Source organism: Thamnophis sirtalis, unplaced genomic scaffold (assembly GCF_051295495.1).
Source record: "Thamnophis sirtalis isolate CommonGarterSnake01/CBP01778 unplaced genomic scaffold, rThaSir2_p1.2 scaffold_15, whole genome shotgun sequence".
Taxonomy (NCBI): Eukaryota; Metazoa; Chordata; class Lepidosauria; order Squamata; family Natricidae; genus Thamnophis; species Thamnophis sirtalis.
Window position 1 is genome coordinate 47017086 of NW_028261395.1, and position 22176 is coordinate 47039261.

Here is a 22176-nt window from a genome sequence, read left to right on the forward strand (position 1 = left end):
GGGCGTGTATGTGGGAGGGTTTTAATTGATGTGCTGGAGGACTGATGGAGGAATGTTCTAGGATGTACCAGTCGTTGGGATTGCGCATGCGTACGTGTTTCCCGCCTGCATCAACGGCCTTCACATTCCATCTTGGCCTGTCTTTTTGAAGTTATCTCACACCTGACAATTGAAGGACTTATGATTGGACTGGAGCTTTGATCCTAAGGGGGGGGAACGGGCTTTGCTATATATCAATTGCTTTCGCGCCATATTATTCAGATTTTGCTTCACTGCTGCTCGCTTACCATTTCTAATTAGTAAAAGTACTTTGGATTTCCAACCCATGGAGTCTCTTGGTCTTCTTTCCTGATTATGGAATGGAGTGGGGCGTGACAAGAAGCAAAATCTGAATAATAACCCTTTCCAGGAGATTTTCTGTCTACCGAGAAGGGAAATAATGTCTTCTCCGACCAGAGAGGAGGAGGGGGCCGTTGGCGGAACGGATTCCAGTGAACTGGGACCTCCCGACCTTTCTTTACACCAGCCCAGCCCATCTGACCGACCTTTGCACGAAGATTTATTTCAACTGCAAATTTCCAGTCAGCCTGAACCTTCCCCCCTACCCCGTTGGTCAACTTCAGTGGGGCAAAGAGAAATAGAGACAAGCTGGAATGCTGGACTTACCCAAAGACCTCCTCAACAAACTTCGCTGGAGCCAGGGGCCGTGAGAAAACCTCAGGCGGGTGACTTCAATGAATATTGGAGCCAAAGAGGCGATGAAGCAGAATGGAGAAATTATCAGCACCAGGGCCCCGTGAGGAGACCCCAGCGGAGTGAGTTACCTGATTATTGGAGTCAAACATTTTTGGAGGACAGGAGGGGGGAGGAGGAAAGAGACTGGAGAACTTGGCAACGTTACCCACGCCAGGATTCTCCCCCACCCCCCCCTCGGCCTGCATCACCCCCTGCGGCTAGAGGTTTCGCTGATCAAAGAGCACCTCCACCCCAGGCTCCCCCCCGAAGGCACCGTATGGCTAAAATCCCTCCTTTGCCTGTGCGTTTTAATGGGGCTTCTGCTAGCCTCGCCTCCTTTCTTATGCAGGTTTTTAACTACATGGAGATTTATGGCCGGGACTTTGAATCTGACATTTTAAGGGTTAGAATGGTCCTTTTATCTTTGGATGGTGAGGCGGCTGCGTGGTCGACTGCTTTGCATATGTCTGGTTCTCCCCTCTTGGAGAATTTCCACCGTTTTATGGCAGCGTTCCGTCGACGTTTTGATGACCCGTTGACTGAGAAGCGAAACAAATTGAAGTTTTTAACTTTTGAACAAGACGACAGGCCTGTCGCTGAATACATCCAAGAATTTCAATGTCTGTCTCAGTACATGAGAGGCTGGGGGGAGGATGCGATGCTGGACAGATTTGCTGAAGGCTTAAATCCTGAAATTTATCAACAATGTGTTAATCGTAACCTCCCGAGGCACTTAATCACTTGGTTTGAGCATGCGGCTGACGCTGAGCTTGACTTAATTCGTCTGCGCTATGCCACTGAAGAGAAAAGGAAGCGGAAAGAAAGGGCTGCCAAGGCCCTCCCCCCTCCTGCTACTCAAGCGCTTTCCAAACGCCGAGGCGACGCGAGAGAGCCCCCTTCTGGCTCCTCCAAACCTTTAACATGCTTTCGCTGTGGCAAGCTTGGGCATACCGCCCCCCTCTGTCGGGCGAAATCACCCCTCTCCGCCCAACCCCCTCCCAGACGTGAGGAGAAGCATGCAAGAGGCTCTGAAAAGAAAAAGAGGGAAACTGCTTTCGCTGGAGAAACCAACCCCCCTCCTCTTGCCCAACCATTGAAGGATGACGCGGATGCTAACTACTCTTCTTCTGATGACTCAGATGACGACGCTTCACCTCGCTGGGTGAGTTCAAACAAGGGGCCCCTTCTACTCCCTATTGAATTAAAAGTTCCTCCTGAGGGGACACCTGCCACCCTCCTAGCATTACTGGATTCCGGCTGTTCCCGGTCCATGATCAACCCAACCATGGTTGAGAAATTAGGCCTCAAATTGCGCACTTTGAAAACCCCTATTGTTTTTTGCCAGATAGACGGATCCATTGCAGGGGGGGGGCCCGCCCATTTTTTTACTGAACCTTTGGAAATGACAATGGGTACCCACACTGAATTAATCTCTTTTGTGGTCGCACCTGGCATGGACAGACCACTTATTTTGGGCATCCCATGGCTCCGAAAATGGAACCCTCACATAAATTGGCGGACAGGCCGCTTGCGTATTCGCTCCAAAGTGCCTCCAGTGGGGGAGGGCTCTCCAACCCAGCCAAACGTCACTAACGTTCCTGAAGTGGCCGCTAGAGGGCAGGAGAGTATTGCAGGAGAGGAGAAAATTCCGAAAGAGTATTTGGATCTTAAGGAAGTCTTCAGCGAGCAATCTTCGGACATTCTACCCCCCCACAGGCCTACTGATTGCTCCATTGACATTTTGCCCGGGGTCAAACTCCCAAAACCCCGCATTTACTCCATGTCACCCAGGGAAATGGAGGAGATGCGTTCTTTCATTGACAAAAATTTGAAACGTGGTTTCATTGAACCGGCCCGCCCCAAGGTGGCGGCCCCTGTGCTATTTCGTGAGAAGAAAGATGGGTCTCTTCGTTTGTGTTGTGACTTTAGAAATTTAAACGCCATCTGTTCCCAAAACCTCTACCCACTACCCTTGATGAAGGACTTATTGGCACAATTGGGGAAGGGACGCATCTTCACAAAATTGGACCTGCGAGAAGCTTACTATAGAGTACGCATCAAGGAAGGTGACGAATGGAAGACCGCGTTCAACTGCCCTCTTGGTTGTTTCCAGTTCCGGGTTATGCCTTTTGGCCTACAGGGGGCTCCTGCTGTATTCATGCAATTTATTAATGAGATCCTACACGACCACCTCTATAAGGGCGTTATCGTATATCTAGACGATATCCTCATTTATACCCGCAATTACGACCACCACGTCAACCTGGTGCGCACTGTTTTGAAAAAACTCCGTGCTGCCAACCTGTATGCCAAGTTGTCTAAGTGTGAATTTCACCAAGCTACTATTGACTATCTGGGCTATCGTATCTCCCCTGATGGCGTTGAAATGGACCCTGAAAAAGTGAAGGCGGTCACTGAATGGGACGCGCCCAAAACGCGTAAACAGTTGCAAAAGTTTTTGGGTTTCGCTAATTTCTACCGTCAATTTATTCCCTCTTTTGCCGACATTGCTCTACCCATTACTAATTTGCTCAAAACTAAAGGCGACCCGAAACCAAAACCCAGTAAGCCTTTGGACTGGACCATGGAATGCCAGGCGGCATTCGAAAAGCTTAAACGCCTTTTTGCAGCTGAACCAGTTCTTAAACATCCTGATCTCGACCGGCCGTTCGTTGTCCAGGCGGATGCCAGTGATGTCGCCGTGGGGGCTGTTCTGCTACAAGCCAATGACCAAGGTAACTTGCAACCTTGTGCGTACACATCACGTAAACTCACTGACACGGAACGGCGCTGGGCGGTCTGGGAGAAAGAGGCTTTTGCAGTCCGTTGGGCCCTCGCTACTTGGCGCCACTTCCTTGAAGGCTCTAAGCACCCATTTGAAGTGTGGACTGACCACAAGAATTTAGAAGCGTTACGCACACCGCGCCGTCTCTCCCCTAAGCAGATGCGTTGGGCCCAATATTTTAACCGTTTCAATTTCACTCTGAAGTATATCCCGGGCGGAAAGAACTTCATGGCCGATGCTTTGTCCCGGTTACCTCAGTATAATTGTTCCAAACTGAGTATCGTCCAACCACTCTTGGCAGCTCCGGTGCTCACACGTCAACAGACCAAGGCCCAAAAGGACGTGCCTCACGATCTGCTTTCTGACCTCAAAGCAGCTCTTCCTCAGGACGACTGGTTCCTGAACCATCGGGACGAGTGCACCATGAGGGACGATCTACCATGGATTGGTGCTAAATTATACATCCCCGCTTCCCTACGTCTTGTGGTCCTTCGTCGCGCGCATGACTCCAGGATGGCGGGTCATTTTGGGTTCGTCAAAACTTTGCACCTTGTGAAGAGACAATTCTGGTGGCCCTCTTTAAAAAAGGACATTGAACTTTATGTTTCCAGTTGCCCGGTTTGCGCTACCGCCAAAAAGCCACCGGGGAAACCACACGGACTTCTGCAGTCTGTCGCTCGCCCGGTTGCCCCGTGGAAGGAGATTTCTATGGACTTTATTGTGGAGCTTCCCGAAAGCCAAGGGCACACCGTCATCTGGGTGGTTACTGATTTGTTCTCCAAGCAAGTTCACTTCGTGCCTTGCCACAAGATTCCTTCCGCCAAGGCGTTGGCTAAATTATTCCTTTCTCACATATACCGCTTGCATGGGGTCCCCGACCGTATTATCTCCGATCGTGGAGTCCAATTCACATCTAAATTTTGGAAGGAGTTCCTCACGTGCATTGGCTCCGCCCAGGGCCTTAGCTCCGCCTACCATCCTCAGACTAATGGCGGCTGTGAACGTACTAATTCCGTTCTGGAACAATATTTACGTTGTTTCATCAATTATCAACAGGACGATTGGGTGGACTTGTTGCCGCATGCTGAAGTGGCTTATAACAATTCGGTTCACTCCAGCACGGGCTTCACCCCTTTCCGGGTCGTTTACGGCCAGGATTTTGTTCCTATCCCCGAACTGCCTACGGCCCAGCCTCAGGTTCCTTCCGTTGCGGACTGGAGTGAACGTCTCAGTCGCCTTTGGCCCCTTACTCTTTCCACCTTGGACGCTGCCCATAAGGCTCATAAGAAGCAGGCTGATAAGAAACGCTCTCAGCCTTATGAGTACCATGTTGGAGATTTAGTGTATTTGTCCACGAAATTCTTGCATACTACACAAAAATCGAAGAAATTGGGTCCCAAGTATGTTGGCCCTTTCCCGATTGTGAAAGTTATCAACCCTGTTTCTGTTCGTTTGCAATTGCCCAAACATCTCAACCGGATCCATCCGGTGTTCCATATCAACCTCATCAAACCAGTTCGAGTCTCCGACCTACGGCCCGCAGATGACCCTCCACCTGCTCCGTTACTTATTGATGGGGAACGTCATTTTGAAGTCCGGGACATTCTGGATTCCCGTCGGCACCGTAATCGCATCCAATACCTTGTGGCTTGGAAACATTTTCCCCCCTCCCACACGGAATGGGTTGATAAGTCCCACGTTCGTGCTCCCCGCTTACTGCAGAAATTTTATGCTTCTTATCCCGACAAGCCTTGACTTTTCTCCTTTCCCTCTCTTGTTTGTTTGTTATTTGTATGTCTTGTTTGTTTGTTTGTTTTTCTCTTCCAGGCCTGACAGCTTTTTTTCCGGGGGACGGCCGGATGTCAGCTTCTGCTTTGCTGCTGCTTCAGCTGCCATGAAACGGGAAGGGGGGGGGCGTGTATGTGGGAGGGTTTTAATTGATGTGCTGGAGGACTGATGGAGGAATGTTCTAGGATGTACCAGTCGTTGGGATTGCGCATGCGTACGTGTTTCCCGCCTGCATCAACGGCCTTCACATTCCATCTTGGCCTGTCTTTTTGAAGTTATCTCACACCTGACAATTGAAGGACTTATGATTGGACTGGAGCTTTGATCCTAAGGGGGGGGAACGGGCTTTGCTATATATCAATTGCTTTCGCGCCATATTATTCAGATTTTGCTTCACTGCTGCTCGCTTACCATTTCTAATTAGTAAAAGTACTTTGGATTTCCAACCCATGGAGTCTCTTGGTCTTCTTTCCTGATTATGGAATGGAGTGGGGCGTGACAGGTTCAGTCACCAGGCCTGTTGAGTCGAACCCCCTTAATCCAACCTGCACGCCCACCTTCTCTTCTGTCTTCTGTCATTTCCCCGATTTTCCTTCTCCCTTCCCAGCCGGAGCAGAGCCAAGTAGCCATCGCTCACCTGGAGTCCGACCTGAGTTACAACCCTCAACTGGAGGACGGCTCCACCCTCGACCAGCTGCAAGAGCTCCCCTTCACGCCGGTCCACATGCCCATCCTGGCCCTCGGGGGAGCCCCTTCGCGGAGGTGAGGCCCCCCGAGATCGGACCGGTTTCTCTGCAGGGCAGTTTGGGTGCAAGAGGTGGTCGGAAGGTGGGGGGGGGGGGACACTGTAGACCTGGCTCTGGAAGGGATTGACCCCAGTGCTATAGAAGGGGGAGCAAGCTTTCTCAACCGTGGCCACTTTAAGAGGGAGGGGGAGAGGAAGGAAAAGGGGAAAGGAAAATAGCAATAGCAGTTAGACTTATATACCGCTTCATAGGGCTTTCAGCCCTCTCTAAGCGGTTTACAGAGTCAGCACATCGCCCCCAACAATCCGATAGATAGATAGATAGATAGATGATAGATAGATAGATAGTTAGATATATAGATGATAGATAGATAGATAGATAGATAGATAGATAGATAGCAATAGCAATAGCAATAGGAGTTAGACTTATGTACCGCTTCATAGAGCTTTCAGCCCTCTCTAAGCAGTTTACAGAGTCAGCATATCACCCCCAACAATCCGATAGATAGATAGATAGATAGATAGATAGATAGATAGATAGATAGATAGATGATAGATAGACAGACAGACAGACAGACAGACAGACTGACGACAGACAGACAGAGATATAGAGATAGATAGATAGATGATAGATAGATAGATAGATAGATAGATAGATAGATAGATAGATAGATAGATAGCAATAGCAGTTAGACTTATATACCGCTTCATAGAGCTTTCAGCCCTCTCTAAGCGGTTTACAGAGTCAGCATATCGCCCCCAACAACAATCCGGGTCCTCATTTCACCCACCTCGGAAGGATGGAAGGCTGAGTCAACCTTGAGCCGGTGAGATTTGAACAGCCGAACTGCAGAACTGCAGTCAGCTGAAGTAGCCTGCAGTGCTGCATTTAACCACTGCGCCACCTCGGCTCTTAAAAAAAGATGGAGGGAGAGAGGAAGGAAGGAAGATGGGATGGCAGAGGGAGGGAGGGAGGGAGGAAGAATAGAGACTGAGGAAGGAAGGGGGATATGGGAGGGAGGTAAGGAAGGAAAATGGGAGGGAGGAAAAATGAAAAAAAGAAAAGGGAGGAAGGAAGGAAGGCAAAAGAGGGAGGATAGAAGGAAAACAGTGAGGGAAGGAGGGACGGGAATGAAGGAAGGAAAATGGGAGGGAGGAAAAATGAAAAAAACAAAGGAAGGAAGGCGAAAGAGGGAGGATGGAAGGAAAACAGTGAGGGAAGGAGGGACGAGGGGGGAAGAAAGGAAGGAAGGAAAATGGGAGGGACGGAGGGAGGCGGGAGGAAGGAAAAATGAAAAAAAAGGAAGGAAGGTGAAAGAGGGAGGATAGAAGGAAGATAGTGTGAAGGAAGGAGGGACGGGAAGGAAGGAAGGAAAATGGGAGGGACAGTGAGGACGGAAAAAATGAAAAAAGAAAAGGGAGGAAGGAAGGAAGGTGAAAGAGGGAGGATAGAAGGAAGACAGTGAGGGAAGGAGGGACAAGGGGGGAAGAAAGGAAGGAAAATGTGAGGGACAGAGGGAGGAAAATGAAAGAAGGAAGAAAGGAAAGAAGAAAGACAAAAGAGACTAAGGAAGGGAGGGAGGACGCATCGTGGGAAGGAAGGAAAGAAAAAGGGAAGGAGGAAGAGAGAAAGAAAGGGGGGGGGGGAAAAGGATTCAGAATCCCGTCCTTTTCCACAGCCCCAACACCGCCCCCACTCGGGCCTCTCTTGCCCGCCTGCGCGCAGCTGGATTTCCGGAGCTTCTGGATTGCAACAAGGAGCCGGTTGAGATGCTGGACCCCAACGACCCCGCCCCCCGCAGCCCCCAGCGGGAAGAAGGCGACCCCTTGCCCGACCACGAGATCCACCTCCAGTTCCTGGCCTTGAGCAGGTGGGGGAGGGCGCTCGGTTTTTCTGCGGGTTCCGAAAAGATGGGTGCCGTTTCATTGCTCCCCTCAAACAGATGCCCATAAATGGGGAAGGGGAAAGAGGTTGAATTGATGGAGGGATACAGTGGTTAGACACCCCCCCCCTGTCCAATTTTAATGACCCCCCCCCTTGAGTTGAAGGGTCTGTTTGTCCCAGCCGAAAAAAATGGATCGTCTTGAAAATCGTTATTCCCGGATCCTTTCCATCCCGGGCTACAGGTTACGACTGTTCACTTAACGGCCGATCGAAGTTACGACGGACCTCCCTACGCCTTGCAGCCCTGTTTTGGGTCTGGCCCTCCTTGGGACGTCTTGGCAACCAGCCCCGCCTTTGTGGCCTTTTGCAATGCCTCAATTTACGACTGATTTTTTTTAAAAAAATTCTAGGTCCTGATAAAAAAACGCTCCATCATGAAAAAAGGGGTGGGGCTTCGCCTGAAAGAAGGCGGGTCTGTTCTTTTGGGTTTCAACTTTTAAGGTGCCTGGACCAGAGGGGGGGTTGCTCCCAGTTTGGCCCAGATCAGGTGAACTGGTAGTGGTGGCGGCGGGAGGCTCTGGTCGCCCGCCCCGGACGCTTCTGCACAGAAGCATCGCAGGCACGCGAGCCAACGGGTAGCACCGGAATTTGCAACCCAATTCTGGTTGAACTCCCAGAATTCCCTGGCCAACCATACCTGTTCTTTTCTCTCTCCCCCTCTCCCCCCCTCTCTCTCACACAAACACACAGAAAGAAACACACAAACACACTTCTTAAAGAGTAGAGAGATTGCAGAGAAAGGGATTATAAAAGAGTAAGCAGGGACACACTTTTGACGTCTATTCTCACTGTGTGCCTGCTTACTCTTTTATCCCTTTCTCTGCAATCTCTCCTCTCTTAAGAAGTGAGAGAGAGATTCCCCGTCCAACTATACCTGCTCTTCTCTCTCTCCCTCTCTCTCCTCTCCTCTCCTTAAGAGTAGAGAGATTGCAGAGAAAGGGATTATAAAAGAGTAAGCAGGCACACACTGAGAATAGACATCGAAAGTGTGTGCCAGTTTACTCTTTTATCCCTTTCTCTGCAATCTCTCCACTCTTAAGAAGTGAGAGAGAGAGATTCCCCGTCCAACTATATATGCTCTTTTATCTCTCTCTCTCCCTTCCTCCCTCTCTCCCTCTCTCTCTCTCTCTCTTCTTAAGAGAAAGGGATTACAAAAGAGTAAGCAGGCACACACTGAGAATAGACATCGAAAGTGTACTCTTTTATCCCTTTCTCTGCAATCTCTCCACTCTTAAGGAGTGAGAGATTCCCCGTCCAACTATACCTGCTCTTCTCTCTCTCTTTCCCTCCCTCCCTCCCCCCTCTCCCTCCCTCTCTCTCTCTCTCTCTTCTTAAGAGTAGTGAGATTGCAGAGAAAGGGATTATAAAAGAGTAAGCAGGCATACACTGAGATTAGAGATCGAAAGTGTGTGCCAGTTTACTCTTTTATCCCTTTCTCTGCAATCTCTCCACTCTTAAGAGGTGAGAGAGAGAGAGAGATTCCCCATCCAACTATATATGCTCTTCTATCTCTCTCTCTTCCTCCCTCCCTCCCTCCCCCCCTCTCTCTCTCTTAAGAGTAGTGAGATTGCAGAGAAAGGGATTATAAAAGAGTAAGCAGGCATACACTGAGATTAGAGATCGAAAGTGTGTGCCAGTTTACTCTTTTATCCCTTTCTCTGCAATCTCTCCACTCTTAAGAAGTGAGAGAGAGAGAGAGAGAGAGAGAGAGAGAAACAGGTAGGTTTGACTGGGGAATTCTGGGAGTTGAAGTCCAAATGCTTTTGCATTGCCAAGGTTGACCTGGTCTTAACAGAGTGCTAGGATTTCGGGCTCACCGCTTGACTTTCCTCTCCTCCTCCCCCCAGGCCTGCCCAGGACGACCCTGCTACCTGGCCCCAAAGGGTCTACTTCACCCTCCAGTTTTACCGCTTCCCCCCGGTCACCACGCCGCGGCTGCAGCTGGTCCAGACTCCGGCCTGTGGGCCAGCCACCCACATCTTGGTGCAGATCAACCCAGACGGGAGCCCGAATCTCGGTAAGGCTGGTAAACCCAACAGGCGGGAGAGGAGCTTTGGCTAATATTTGGATGTTGGAGGGAGGCTCTGGGTCATGCCGGGATGGGCAAGAGAGTTAGGCTTTTTTATGGGCTGGCATTCAACTCCCAGAATCCCTCTCTCTCCTCCCTTCTATCCATCCATCCATCCATTTCATCCTCCTTCCTTCCTCTCTTCCTTCTTGTTTCTTCCTTTTTCTCCCTCCCTCCCTGTTTTTCCTTCTTCCCTTCCTTCCCTCTCCCCTCTCCATTTATCCTTCCTTCTTCCTCTTCCCCATCACCTTCTCCCTCTCCTTCTTTACTTTCTCCCTCCTTGTTTCTTTCTCTTTTCCTCCCTCCCTCCCTTTTTCTTCCTTCCTCCCAGTTTTTCCTTTTTTCCTTCCTTCCCTCTCCCCTTTCTCCGTTTATCCTTCTTCTTCCTCTTCCCCATCACCTTCTCCCTCTCTTTCTTCACTTTCTCTCTTCTTGTTTCTTCCTTTTTTCCTCCCTCCCTTTTTCTTCCTTCCTTCCTTCCTTCCTTCCTTCCTTCCTTCCTTCCTCCCTGTTTTTCCTTCTTTCCTTTCCTCCCCCTTTCTCCATTTATCCTTCTTCCTCTTTCCCCATCACCTTCTCCCTCTCCTTCTCTTTCTCCCTCCCTGTTTCTTCCTTTTTTCCTCCTTCCTTCCATTTTTCTTCCTTCCTCCCCCCTTCCTGTTTTTCCTTCTTTCCTTCTCTCCCCCCTCTCTCCATTTATCCTTCTTCCTCTTTCCCCATCACCTTCTCCCTCTCCTCCTTCACTTTCACCCTCCCTGTTCCTTCCTTTTTTCCTCCCTCCTTCCATTTTTCTTCCTTCCTTCCCCCTCTCCATTTATCCTTTCTCTTCTTCTTCCTCTTCCCCATCACATTCTCCCTCTCCTTCTTCACTTCCTTCCTTCTTTCCTTCCTCCACCCTCCCTCCCTCCTTCCCTGTTCGTTCCTCCCTCCATCCTCTCATCTTCCTCCCTCCTTCTGATTTCTTCTGGGAGCTTCTTGCCATCTTACCCGTGGACCCCTCCCCTCCTCCGCAGGGCCCCCTGGCCTCCACCTGAAGTACCTGGTGGGCGTGGCCTCCCTGAAACCAGGTGAGCCGCGCTGGTTCCTTCGCTACCTGGCCCAGCAGGCCCTGCAGATCGACGTCTGGGACGGGGACTCCCTTCTCCTGCTGGGCTCTGCCGCCGTGAAGCTGAAGGTAGGCGGGGAAACCCTTCCAGAGCAGTCCTCGAGTTACGACCGGAGGGCATGTCTTCCCTTTGGGGAAAAAAAAACCTCCGTTTTCCACACTGAGGACCGTCGCAGCTCACGGGGATCACGATTCACAGGCTTGGCCCACCGGCTCATATTTATGACGGTCGCCATTGTCCCTTTTGCGACCTTCTGGCCGGCAAAGCCAGATCCACTTAACGACCACGCGGCTCGCTTAACCAACGGCAGTGATTCCCTTAACAGCTTTGGCAAAGAAGGTCGTAAAGCGTGGCAAAACTCACTTAACAAATCTCCCTCACATAGCAACGGAAATTTTGAGCTCCACTGCGGCCGTAAGTCGAGGAACCCTGCCCGTATTTCCAGGGTGGGGGCCACAGAGATAGAGAGATGGGGTCCACCCCCTCCTCCCCCCATTCAGACATGACCCACCACAGCCGAGCTCTCTCACTCTCTCTCTCTCTCTCTCTGCAGCATCTCCTGCGCCAAGGACGGACGGGGGTCCAGATCTACCACGAGTTGGAGGTCCTGACTGTGGAGTACAAACCAGATGCGACCGTGCTGAGTGGGGAGGCCTTCCGCCCTTGGGGGGTCAAGCCCATCGGGGTCCACGCGGTCGTGAGGGGTCAGCTTCACCTCCGCCTGGCGAACATTGGTGAGTCCCACTTCTAACTTCTGTCTGTTCACCTTCCTCAACGTGGAGAAGTTGAGGAACCCCAAGGAACCTCAGTTCCTGGTCTCAGGAGGATTTGAGACCTGTTTGAGAAGACCTCTACTCCTTAGTCAACGTGGAGAAGTTGAGGAACCCCAAGGAACCTCAGTTCCTGGTCTCAGGAGGATTGGAGTCCTAATTGTGGAGACTTCTACTCCTTAGTCAATGTGGAGAAGTTGAGGAACGCCAAGGAACCTCAGTTCCTGGTCTCAGGAGGATTTGAGACCTGTTCAAGGAGACTAGTTCTCCTTAGTCAACCTGGAGAAGTTGAGGAACCCCAATGAACCTCAGTTCCTGGTCTCAGGAGGATTGGAGTTCTAATTGTGGAGACTTCTACTCTTTAGTCAATGTGGAGAAGTTCAGGAACCCCAAGGAACCTCAGTTCCTGGTCTCAGGAGGATTGGAGACCTGTTTGAGAAGACTTCTACTCCTTAGTCAATGTGGAGAAGTTGAGGAATCCCAAGGAACCAGGTTTCCTGGTCTCAGGAGGATTGGACTCCTGTTCAAGGAGACTAGTTCTCCTTAGTCAACCTGGAGAAGTTGAGGAACCCCAAGGAACCTGAGTTACTGGTCTCAGGAGGATGAGTCCTAATTGTAGAGACTTCTACTCCTTAAGTCAACCTGGAGAAGTTGAGGAACCCCGAGGAACCTCAGTTCCTGGTCTCAGGAGGATTTGAGACCTGTTTGAGAAGACTTCTACTCCTTAGTCAACCTGGAGAAGTTGAGGAACCCCAAGGAACCTCAGTTCCTGGTCTCAGGAGGATTGGAGTCCTAATTGTGGAGACTTCTACTCTTTAGTCAATGTGGATAAGTTGAGGAACCCCAAGGAACCTCAGTTCCTGGTCTCAGGAGGGTTTGAGACCTGTTTGAGAAGACTTCTACTCCTTAGTCAACGTGGATAAGTTGAGGAACCCCAAGGAACCTCAGTTCGTGGTCTCAGGAGGATTGGAGTCCTAATTGTGGAGACTTCTACTCCTTAGTCAATGTGGAGAAGTTGAGGAACCCCAAGGAACCTCAGTTCGTGGTCTCAGGAGGATTTGAGACCTGTTCAAGGAGACTAGTTCTCCTTAGTCAACCTGGAGAAGTTGAGGAACCCCAATGAACCTCAGTTCCTGGTCTCAGGAGGATTGGAGTTCTAATTGTGGAGACTTCTACTCTTTAGTCAATGTGGAGAAGTTCAGGAACCCCAAGGAACCTCAGTTCCTGGTCTCAGGAGGATTGGAGACCTGTTTGAGAAGACTTCTACTCCTTAGTCAATGTGGAGAAGTTGAGGAATCCCAAGGAACCAGGTTTCCTGGTCTCAGGAGGATTGGACTCCTGTTCAAGGAGACTAGTTCTCCTTAGTCAACCTGGAGAAGTTGAGGAACCCCAAGGAACCTGAGTTACTGGTCTCAGGAGGATGAGTCCTAATTGTAGAGACTTCTACTCCTTAAGTCAACCTGGAGAAGTTGAGGAACCCCGAGGAACCTCAGTTCCTGGTCTCAGGAGGATTTGAGACCTGTTTGAGAAGACTTCTACTCCTTAGTCAACCTGGAGAAGTTGAGGAACCCCAAGGAACCTCAGTTCCTGGTCTCAGGAGGATTTGAGACCTGTTTGAGGAGACTTCTACTCCTTAGTCAACATGGAGAAGTTGAGGAACCCCAAGGAACCAGGCTTCCTTGTCTCAGGAGGATTGGAGTCCTGTTTGAGGAGACTTCTACTCCTTAGTCAACCTGGAGAAGTTGAGGAACCCCAAGGAACCTCAGTTCCTCCTTGGTGTGTGGTTGGACCCCCAGCCCTCAATTCCAGCTGGGGATGCCAAGGTGACCGATGGAAGATCTCAGCTTTGGCCAAATGCTGCCCCACCTTCTCAAGCCCCTCCCAGCACTTTGTTCTCCGTCTTCGGTCCTCTTCGACCTTCTCCTGGCGTCCAGAGGATGGGGAGACGTGAACGAGGCCTCCTGCCCGACTCTTCATTCGGGGCTCTTCTGGGCAGGGGCCTCTGTGAGGAGGGGGTTCTTCCTTCTCCAAGTCAGGGGAAGGGGCTGAAGGGGAAGGGCCTGCAGAGTAATTGGCAAAGGATGAAGGCAGGAAGGATTGTTGGTCTTTCCCTGTGGTGCTCTTTCCTTTTGATTCTTGATTCTTGATTATCCTTCCCTCCTTCCTTCCCTCCCTCCCTTTTTCTCCCTTCTTCCTTTCTTTCCCTTCCTTCCTCTTTTTCTTCCTTTGTTCCCTTTTTCTCCTTCCTTCCTTCCGTCCTTCCCTCCCCTTTTCTCCTTCTTTCTCTTTTTCTCCTTCCTTCCCTCCCTTTTTCTCCTTCCTTCATTCCCTTTTTCTCCTTCCTTCCTTCCTTCTCTCCCTCCCTCCATTTTTCTCCCTTCTTCCTTTCTTTCCCTTCCTTCCTCTTTTTCTCCTTCCTTCATTCCTTCCCTCCCCCCCTTTTTCTCCTTTCTCTTTTTCTCCTTCCTTCCTTCCCTCCCTCCCTCCCTTTTTCTCCTCCCTTTCCTTCCTTCTCTTAACAAATTCACTTAACGACCGTGTGACTAACCTATCAACCGCATTAACAACGGTGGCAAGGAAGGTCACCAAATGTGTGGTGGGGGGGAAAGGTCACTTAAGTAAAGGCTCAAGTTAGCTGTAGAAAATGTTGGGCTCAACTGTGGTCGTACGCTGAGGACTGCCGGCATAGCAGTCCCCCTGCCTCGATCAGGGGGTTGGACTAGAAGACCTCCGAGGTCCCTTCCAAGTCTTTGTTAATCCTGCATTCCGTACCATTCATTCCGGAGCTCGAAGAATGGGTCAAGGTGGCTGCCAGGTTCTTGAGGATGCTCCCTCCCTCCCTCCCTCCCTCCCTCTCTCTCACACACACACACAAACACACACATATGGATTTCCTCCCCCCCCCCTCCTTAAAAGCTGGACCTTTTAAGCTGCCTTTGCAGCACCTGAGAATGGAAAGCTTTCTTCAAAGCATCTTCTCCGCTTCCCCCACTTGTAAATCAAAGATCCCTGCGATGCCAGAGGTGTTTCTCCTTTGATATTGCCTCTGCTCTGGAAAAGGCTACCAGCCTCTCTCCTCCCCCCTTTCTTTCTTTCTTTCTTTCTTTCTTTCTTTCTTTCTTTCTTTCTTTCTTTCTTTCTTTCTCTATCTCTCTTGCTTTCTTTCTCTCTGTCTTTCTGTCTTTCTCTCTTTCTTTCTCTCTGTCTTTCTGTCTTTCTCTTTCTTTCTCTTTGTCTTTCTTTCTTTCTTTCTCTCTCTCTCTTTCTTTCTCTCTGTCTTTCTCTCTGTCTTTCTCTCTTTCTTTCTGTCTTTCTGTCTTTCTCTCTTTCTTTCTTTCTCTCTGTCTTTCTGTCTTTTTCTTTCTCTCTCTGTCTTTCTTTCTTTCTCTCTCTTTCTTTCTTTCTCTCTGTCTTTCTCTCTTTCTTTCTGTCTTTCTTTCTTTCTCTCTTTCTTTCTGTCTTTCTTTCTGTCTTTCTGTCTTTCTGTCTTTCTTTCTTTCTCTCTGTCTTTCTTTCTTTCTTTCTCTCTTTCTTTCTTTCTCTCTGTCTTTCTTTCTTTCTTTCTCTCTTTCTTTCTTTCTCTGTGTCTTTCTTTCTCTCTTTCTTCCTTCCTTCCTTCCTTCCTTCCTTCCTTTCCTTTCCTTTCCTTTCCTTTCCTTTCCTTTCCTTTCCTTTCCTTTCCTTTCCTTTCCTTTCCTTTCCTTTCCTTTCCTTTCCTTTTAATAAAGAGTTTTTGGCTGGCTGGTGGAGGAGGAGATCGAAAGAGAAACCAGGGATCGTGAAGGGACTGGATAAACCCATCAGGGCATCAAGGTGTTTTGTTTTTCCAAAAGTCAAAATTCAGGGAGCCCAGCCGAGCCCCCCACTAGTGCGTGTGTGTGAGAGAGACACACACACACACACAACAGGACAAACAGGGAAATTCCACAAGAAGAGGAAGCAATTAGGAAAACTCTGATTTGTGCCGAAACGGATAGACTGGCGTGGGAATCGAAGAACAAAGGGCGAATCAGAATATTACGTAAGATCTGGGGTAGATTTTATCGAACATTTGGGACAAGAAAAAAGAAAAAAGAAAGGAAAAGGACCCCAAATAAGCTACAATTTAAGATGGACAGGATGGAGATTAGAATTATAAGTATGCAATTAATTTAATTTAATTTATTAGATTTATAGGCCGCCCAATCCCGGAGGACTCATAATCATAACAGTGAAAATGTATAATAGGAGAAGAACAGAGCAACATGGATGGAAATGTGGTGTCCTTATATTTACAAGTAGTGAACAGACCAATTGTTAATAAGCACTGGGGTTTTTAGAATATTTAACTTTATAATTTTTATATATATATATATATATATATATATATATATATATATATATATATATATATATATATATTTATTTATTTATTTATTTCTCATATATACATTCACAGTTATATGATCTCATAACTGTTATTAATATTATGTGTTTGTAACAATTTTTCTCCCCTTCAGTTGACAATATAATTGAAGTTGCTTTCTTACCATCCCATAGACCCATCTTATTTTGCAACAATCCTACTTCTTCCTTCCTTCCTTCCCTCCTTCCTTCCCTCCTTTCTTCTCTCCTTCTCTCCTTTAAAATTTAGTAGGTACGGCAAAGACATTTACACTCGGTCTAATGTTTTAATGTCTGTTTAATAAAAACAAAACTTTTTTAGCAAAAGGAAAAGAAAGACGATTAGGACACACACAGCCGTGATTGCCACCGCCGCAAAGGGAGGGGAGAAAGAAAAAGAAAGAAAGAAGAGGGAGAAAGAAAGAAGGAAGGAAGGGGGAGAGAAAGAGGAAAGAAGGAAATGAAAGAAAAATAGGGGGTGAGAAAGGAAAGAAAGAAGGGAATCGGGTGGGCTTCGAAATTTTTAGCAAGCGGTTCTCTGCCCAGTTGCTGGGTGGGTGTGGCCATGGTGGGCGTGGCCTAATCGGCCTCCTGCACCACGGCGGGTGGGGGGCATTTTTCACTCCCCCCAAGCCTCTGCGCTTTCTTGCCCTTACCTGCATCGAAAATGGGAGGGAGGAACCAAAAGAGGAGGGGAGATTATAGGAGGGGAAGAAAGGAGAGGGAAGGGAAAGGAAGGAGAAAGGCAAGAATGAAAAAAGGGAAGGAGGAATGAAAGAAGGGGGGAAGAAGGGAAGGAATTTGGAGGCATTGATTTTAGCAGCCCCGGGGTGCCCTTGGAAGACGTTTTCGTGCATGGATGCAAAAAAAGAGTAAACAAATAACATTATTATTATTATTATTTAAAAACCAAGAGAAAGACGCAAAAAGAAGAGCAGAGGAAGGGAATCAAAAGTGGAAACTCCCAAGTACAAGGAAGAAAAGAAGAAGAAAGAAGAGGAAGAGGGAAGGAACGAAGGGAAGCAGGAAGAAAGGAAAGGGAAGAAGAAAGGGTGAGGGCGGGGGGAAGGAAGAAGGGAAAGGAGAAAAATGGGTGAGGGAGGAAGGAGGGAAGGAAGGGAAGATGATAGGAAGGGAGGGAAGGGGAAGAAATGAGAGGGAAGGAAGGGAAGATGATAGGAAGGGTGGAACGAAAGAAGGAGGGAAGGAAGGAAGATGATAGTGAGGGAAGGGGAAGAAACGAGGGGGAAGGAAGGGAAGATGATAGGAAGGGTGGAACGAAAGGAAGGAAGGAAGATGATAGGAAGGGAGGAAAGGGGAAGAAACGAGAGGGAAGGAAGGGAAGATGATAGGAAGGGTGGAACGAAAGAAGGAGGGAAGGAAGATGATAGGAAGGGAGGGAAGGGGAAGAGACGAGGGAAGGAAGGGAAGATGATAGGAAGGGTGGAACGAAAGAAGGAAGGAAGGAAGATGATAGGGAGGGAAGGGGAAGAGACGAGAGGGAAGGAAGATGATAGGAAGGGTGGAACGAAAGAATGAGGGAAGGATGGAAGATGATAGGAAGGGAGGGAAGGGGAAGAAACGAGAGGGGAGGAAGGGAAGATGATAGGAAGGGTGGAACGAAAGAAGGAGGGAAGGAAGGAAGATGATAGAAAGGGATTCATTTTGGCAGCCTCGGGCTGCCCTTGGAAGAAGTTTTCGTGCATGCAAAAAAAAAGAGTAAATAAATAACTTTATTATTATTTAAAAACCAAGAGAAAGAGCAGAGGAAGGGAATCAAAAGTGGAAACTCTCCCAAGTAGAAGAAAGAAGAAAAAAGGAAGAGAGGAACACAAGCGTTTTCTGATCTCGTTACATGTACAATTATAAGTTTAGCTCTGCCTCTCTCTGGTTGCAGCCCAGATCCCTTCTCCCTTCTGACCCGTCCTCTTCTCATCGTCACAAGTTCGTTTTCCTTCTGCTTCATGCCAAGGAAAAAGCCCACCTGGGCTTTCCAGTCATCCATAACTGTCTCTCCTCTGTCTCTCCTCTGATCAAAGACACCGACTCGGGCTCCATCTCGGCAGCTTCCCATCGTCCTCCGCCAACCGTCCCTCCATCGTTGGGCCGCATCAAATCTTCCCTTCCCCGCGCGCACGCGGGGGGCCCCTCGACGGAGAGACGGGAATCTGGGTTGAATCCATCCCCTTCATTATTCATGAAGAGGAGACGTCTTTGTCTCCTCCTTGTCAAAATGGAAACTCGCCCGAGGCATCGAAATATATATTTGTGTGTGTGTGTCTGTGTGTGTCTGTTCCAAGGAGAAGAAGCGAGACAAGCTTGAGGAGAAACCACAAGAGTGTTAAAAAAAAGAAAGAAAGTGAAAATAAATCTCCATCTCCTTCAAATCATGACGAACTTGAAAGTCACGGCGGTTGTTCAAGCCTTGGGAGATTTGGCGAGATGCGGTTGACGTTTTCGGAGCAGGACAATGGGGTCATCTCAGGAGGCTTCCCGTCCTTTTACGTTGCACCAGGGTGACCGGGATCGGGCTTGGGGTATGGAGAGAGAAGGCGTTTCGGTTTCCACCAGGGATGTCATGATCTGGTATGAGACGACACGCCAACGTGATTCAGTCGTGACCCCCCCTTGGATAAGCTTCCTCCGTTGTGCGGTTCTCGAAGCTGGGGTGATGTCTCCGTTTGACCTAAAGAGCCTAGAGAAGAGCAACAGGAGATGGTGAAGGTCACCTCGGAAGCTTCGTCTTCAGAAGAACTTGGCTGTGTTTAGCCTGAAGGAAGAGGAGGCTAAGGGAAGGCCTGACAGGGGTCTTCCGATCGATGAAGAGGTCTCCTGGGGAAGAAGATGACAGAGTAAGACAAGGAGCAGAATTCTATTGAGACACATCCAAATTTGCAAGAAGGTCCTCATTGTGAGAGCTAAGAAGCACCGGAACAGCTTTCTGGAGCGACGGGGCTCTCTCACAGGAGGAGGTTCATGGATTGGGCAGCCCTGTGCGTGATAGAGTGATGGATGGAAGGATGGATGGATGGATGGATGGATGGATGGAGTAGCTTGCCTTCAGAAATTGTGGGCACTCCAACCACTGGAGGTCTTCAAGAAAAGTTTAGACATAGGGTCTCCTGCTTGAGTAGGGAGTTGGACGTGAAGACCTTCAAGGTCCCATCTAGCCCTACGATTCTATGGTTCTAAGATAGGTAGGTAGGTAGGTAAGATAAGATAAGATAAGATAAGATAAGATAAGAAAAGATAAGATACATGACAGACAGAGGGAGGAAGGGATGGAAAGGAAGGAAGGGTGGATGGATGGATGGAAGGGAAGGAAGGATGGATGGATGGAAGGGAAGGATGGATGGATGGATGGATGGATGGAAGGGAAGGAAGGGTGGGTGGATGGATAGAAAGGAAGGAAGTGGGTAGGGAGGGAGGGATGGAATAGCTTGCCTTCAGAAATTGTGGGCACTCCAAACACTGGAGGTCTTCAAGAAAAGTTTAGACATAGGGTCTCCTGCTTGAGTAGGGAGTTGGACGTGAAGACCTTCAAGGTCCCATCTAGCCCTAGGATTCTATGGTTCTAAGATAGGTAGGTAGATAGCTGGGTAGGAAGATAGGTAGGTAGGTAGGTAGGTAGGTAGGTAGATAGATAGATAGATAGATAGATAGATAGATAGATAGATAGATAGATAGATAGATACGATACGATACGATACGATACGATACAGACGGAGGGAGGGAGGGATGGATGGGAAGGAAGGGTGGGTGGGTGGGTGGATGGAAGGGAAGGAAGGGTGAATGGATGGATAGAAGGGAAGGAAGGGGGGAGGGAGGGAGGGAGGGATGGAATAGCTTGCCTTCAGAAATTGTGAGCACTCCAACCTCTGGAGGTCTTCAAGAAAAGTTTAGACATTCATAGGGTCTCCTGCTTGAGTAGGGAGTTGGACGTGAAGACCTTCAAGGTCCCATCTAGCCCTAGGATCCTATGGTTCTGAGATAGATGGATAGGATAGGATACATGGTAGAGGGATGGAGGGATGGAACAGCTGGCCTTCAGAAATTGTGGGCACCTGAAGTCTTTAAGAAGAGACTGGACAGCCATTTATCCTTAAATGTGTAATGTTCCCTGTTTGAGCATGGGTCAAACTAGAAGACTTTGAAGGTCCTTTACAACCGGTGGTTCTATCTTCTAACTCACCCTTCTCTTCCACACCCCAGATAGAAGAAGTTCAGAAGACCTCATCCCTGGTCTACGCAAGCCCCTTCCTCACCCCTGAACAGGTTAACGCCCCTCACCATCATTCTTCCCTTCTCTTGCAGGACAACGGTGTGGACAGACGCTACGGAGGTCACACTCATTGCCTCCTTCTCAGAGGCGGGTCATCTCCTCCCAGGATGGGGCCAGGGGCTTCCCTGGTGGCAGTTTGGTCTCCATCAGCACTCACAGGGGTAGGTTCCCCTTGATTTTGGGGGGTGGGGGGTGGGGTGGGAGACAGGTGGGGTACTATTAGCGTGAATTTTAACCTAGCCGCCGTCGCTGCCTGAAACAAAACCCATCACGGATTGAACCTGACCTGGGTTTGACGCGGGTTGGCTTGACTGCCACCCTTTGGCGCCTCTCTTCCAGCTGGAAACGTGTGCCAAGCCAAAAAACTGGCCGACGTGGACAGCGAGCTGGCCGCTCTCCTCTTCTCCCGCTTGAGGGAAGCGAGTAGTGCCTTGCAGCCCGCCAGCCAGGAAGGCGGACTCACCCGACGCCGGAAATTGGAGAGGATGCTTTCGGTCCGGAGGAAGGAGTCCCAGGAGGGCGATGTTGGGAGGAAAAGCAGCTTTATCTTGGTGAGGGAAACAGAGACCCCCCCCAGAAGGAAAGGGGGTGTGGGAGGCATCTCAGAAGGGACCCTCCCTAGTATCTTGGGCTGTAAAGGTGAGGATTGGAGAGAGGTAGTTTCAGATTTGCAAAATTCTGCTCCTGTAATGGGATGTGGGAATGGCCTTGGGAGACAGAAGGAAGAGACACAGACTAGACATCAGTCTGATAAGAGGCAGCTGAGCCCACAGATTGAAAAGGGGCATGGGAATCATTTCAGGAGGGACCCTCCCTAGTTTCTTTGCCTGTAAAGAGGAGGGGGAAGAAATATGGTAATGGGATGTGGGAAAGGCCTTGGGAAACAGAAGGAAGAGACACAGACTAGGCTATAATGAGATAAGAGGCAGCTGAGCCCAGAGAAGAAATAGGGGTGGGGGTGAGAAGCATCTCAGAAGGGACCCTCCCTAGTATCTTGGGCTGTAAAGGTGAGGATTGGAGAGAGGTAGTTTCAGATTTGCGAAATTCTGCTCCTGTAATGGGATGTGGGAATGGCCTTGGGAGACAGAAGGAAGAGACGCAGACTAGACATCAGTCTGATAAGAGGCAGCTGAGCCCAAAGAAGGAAAAAGGGTGTGGGATGCATCTCAGAAGGGACCCTCCCTAGTTTCTTAGGCTGTAAAGAGGAGAGACTATAAAGAGGAGGAGGCAGAAATATTGTGGGAAAGACCTCGGGAGACAAGAGGAAGAGAGACAGACCAGACAATAATCAGATAAGAGGCAGCTGAGCCCACAGATGGAAAAGGGGCGTGGGAAGCATCTCAGAAGGGACCCTCCCTAGTGTTTTGGCCTGTAAAGAGGAGGGGGCAGAAATATTGCAGTGGTCTGTGGGAAAGACCTTGAGAGAAAGGAGGAAGAGCTGCAGACAAGACAACAGTCAGATAAGGCAGCTGAGCCCCCAGAAGGAAAAGGGGCATGGGAATCATTTCAGGAGGGACCCTCCCTAGTGTCTTTGCCTGTAAAGAGGAGGGGGAAGAAATATGGTAATGG

The 22176-nt window shown here is 49.2% G+C and overlaps 1 protein-coding gene across 1 annotated transcript in view; it reads left to right on the plus strand.

Moving 5' to 3' along the window:
* The window catches only part of NPHP4 (nephrocystin 4), a gene marked incomplete at both ends in the record, with an annotated part of 29163 nt that overhangs the window by 1281 nt on the left and 5706 nt on the right, over window positions 1–22176 (plus strand). Inside the window, 7 exon segments of the mRNA XM_087701884.1 lie at window positions 5916–6070; window positions 7733–7924; window positions 9846–10015; window positions 11080–11240; window positions 11726–11906; window positions 20640–20768; window positions 20947–21158. Coding sequence (XP_087558010.1) covers window positions 5916–6070; window positions 7733–7924; window positions 9846–10015; window positions 11080–11240; window positions 11726–11906; window positions 20640–20768; window positions 20947–21158 — 1200 coding nt within the window.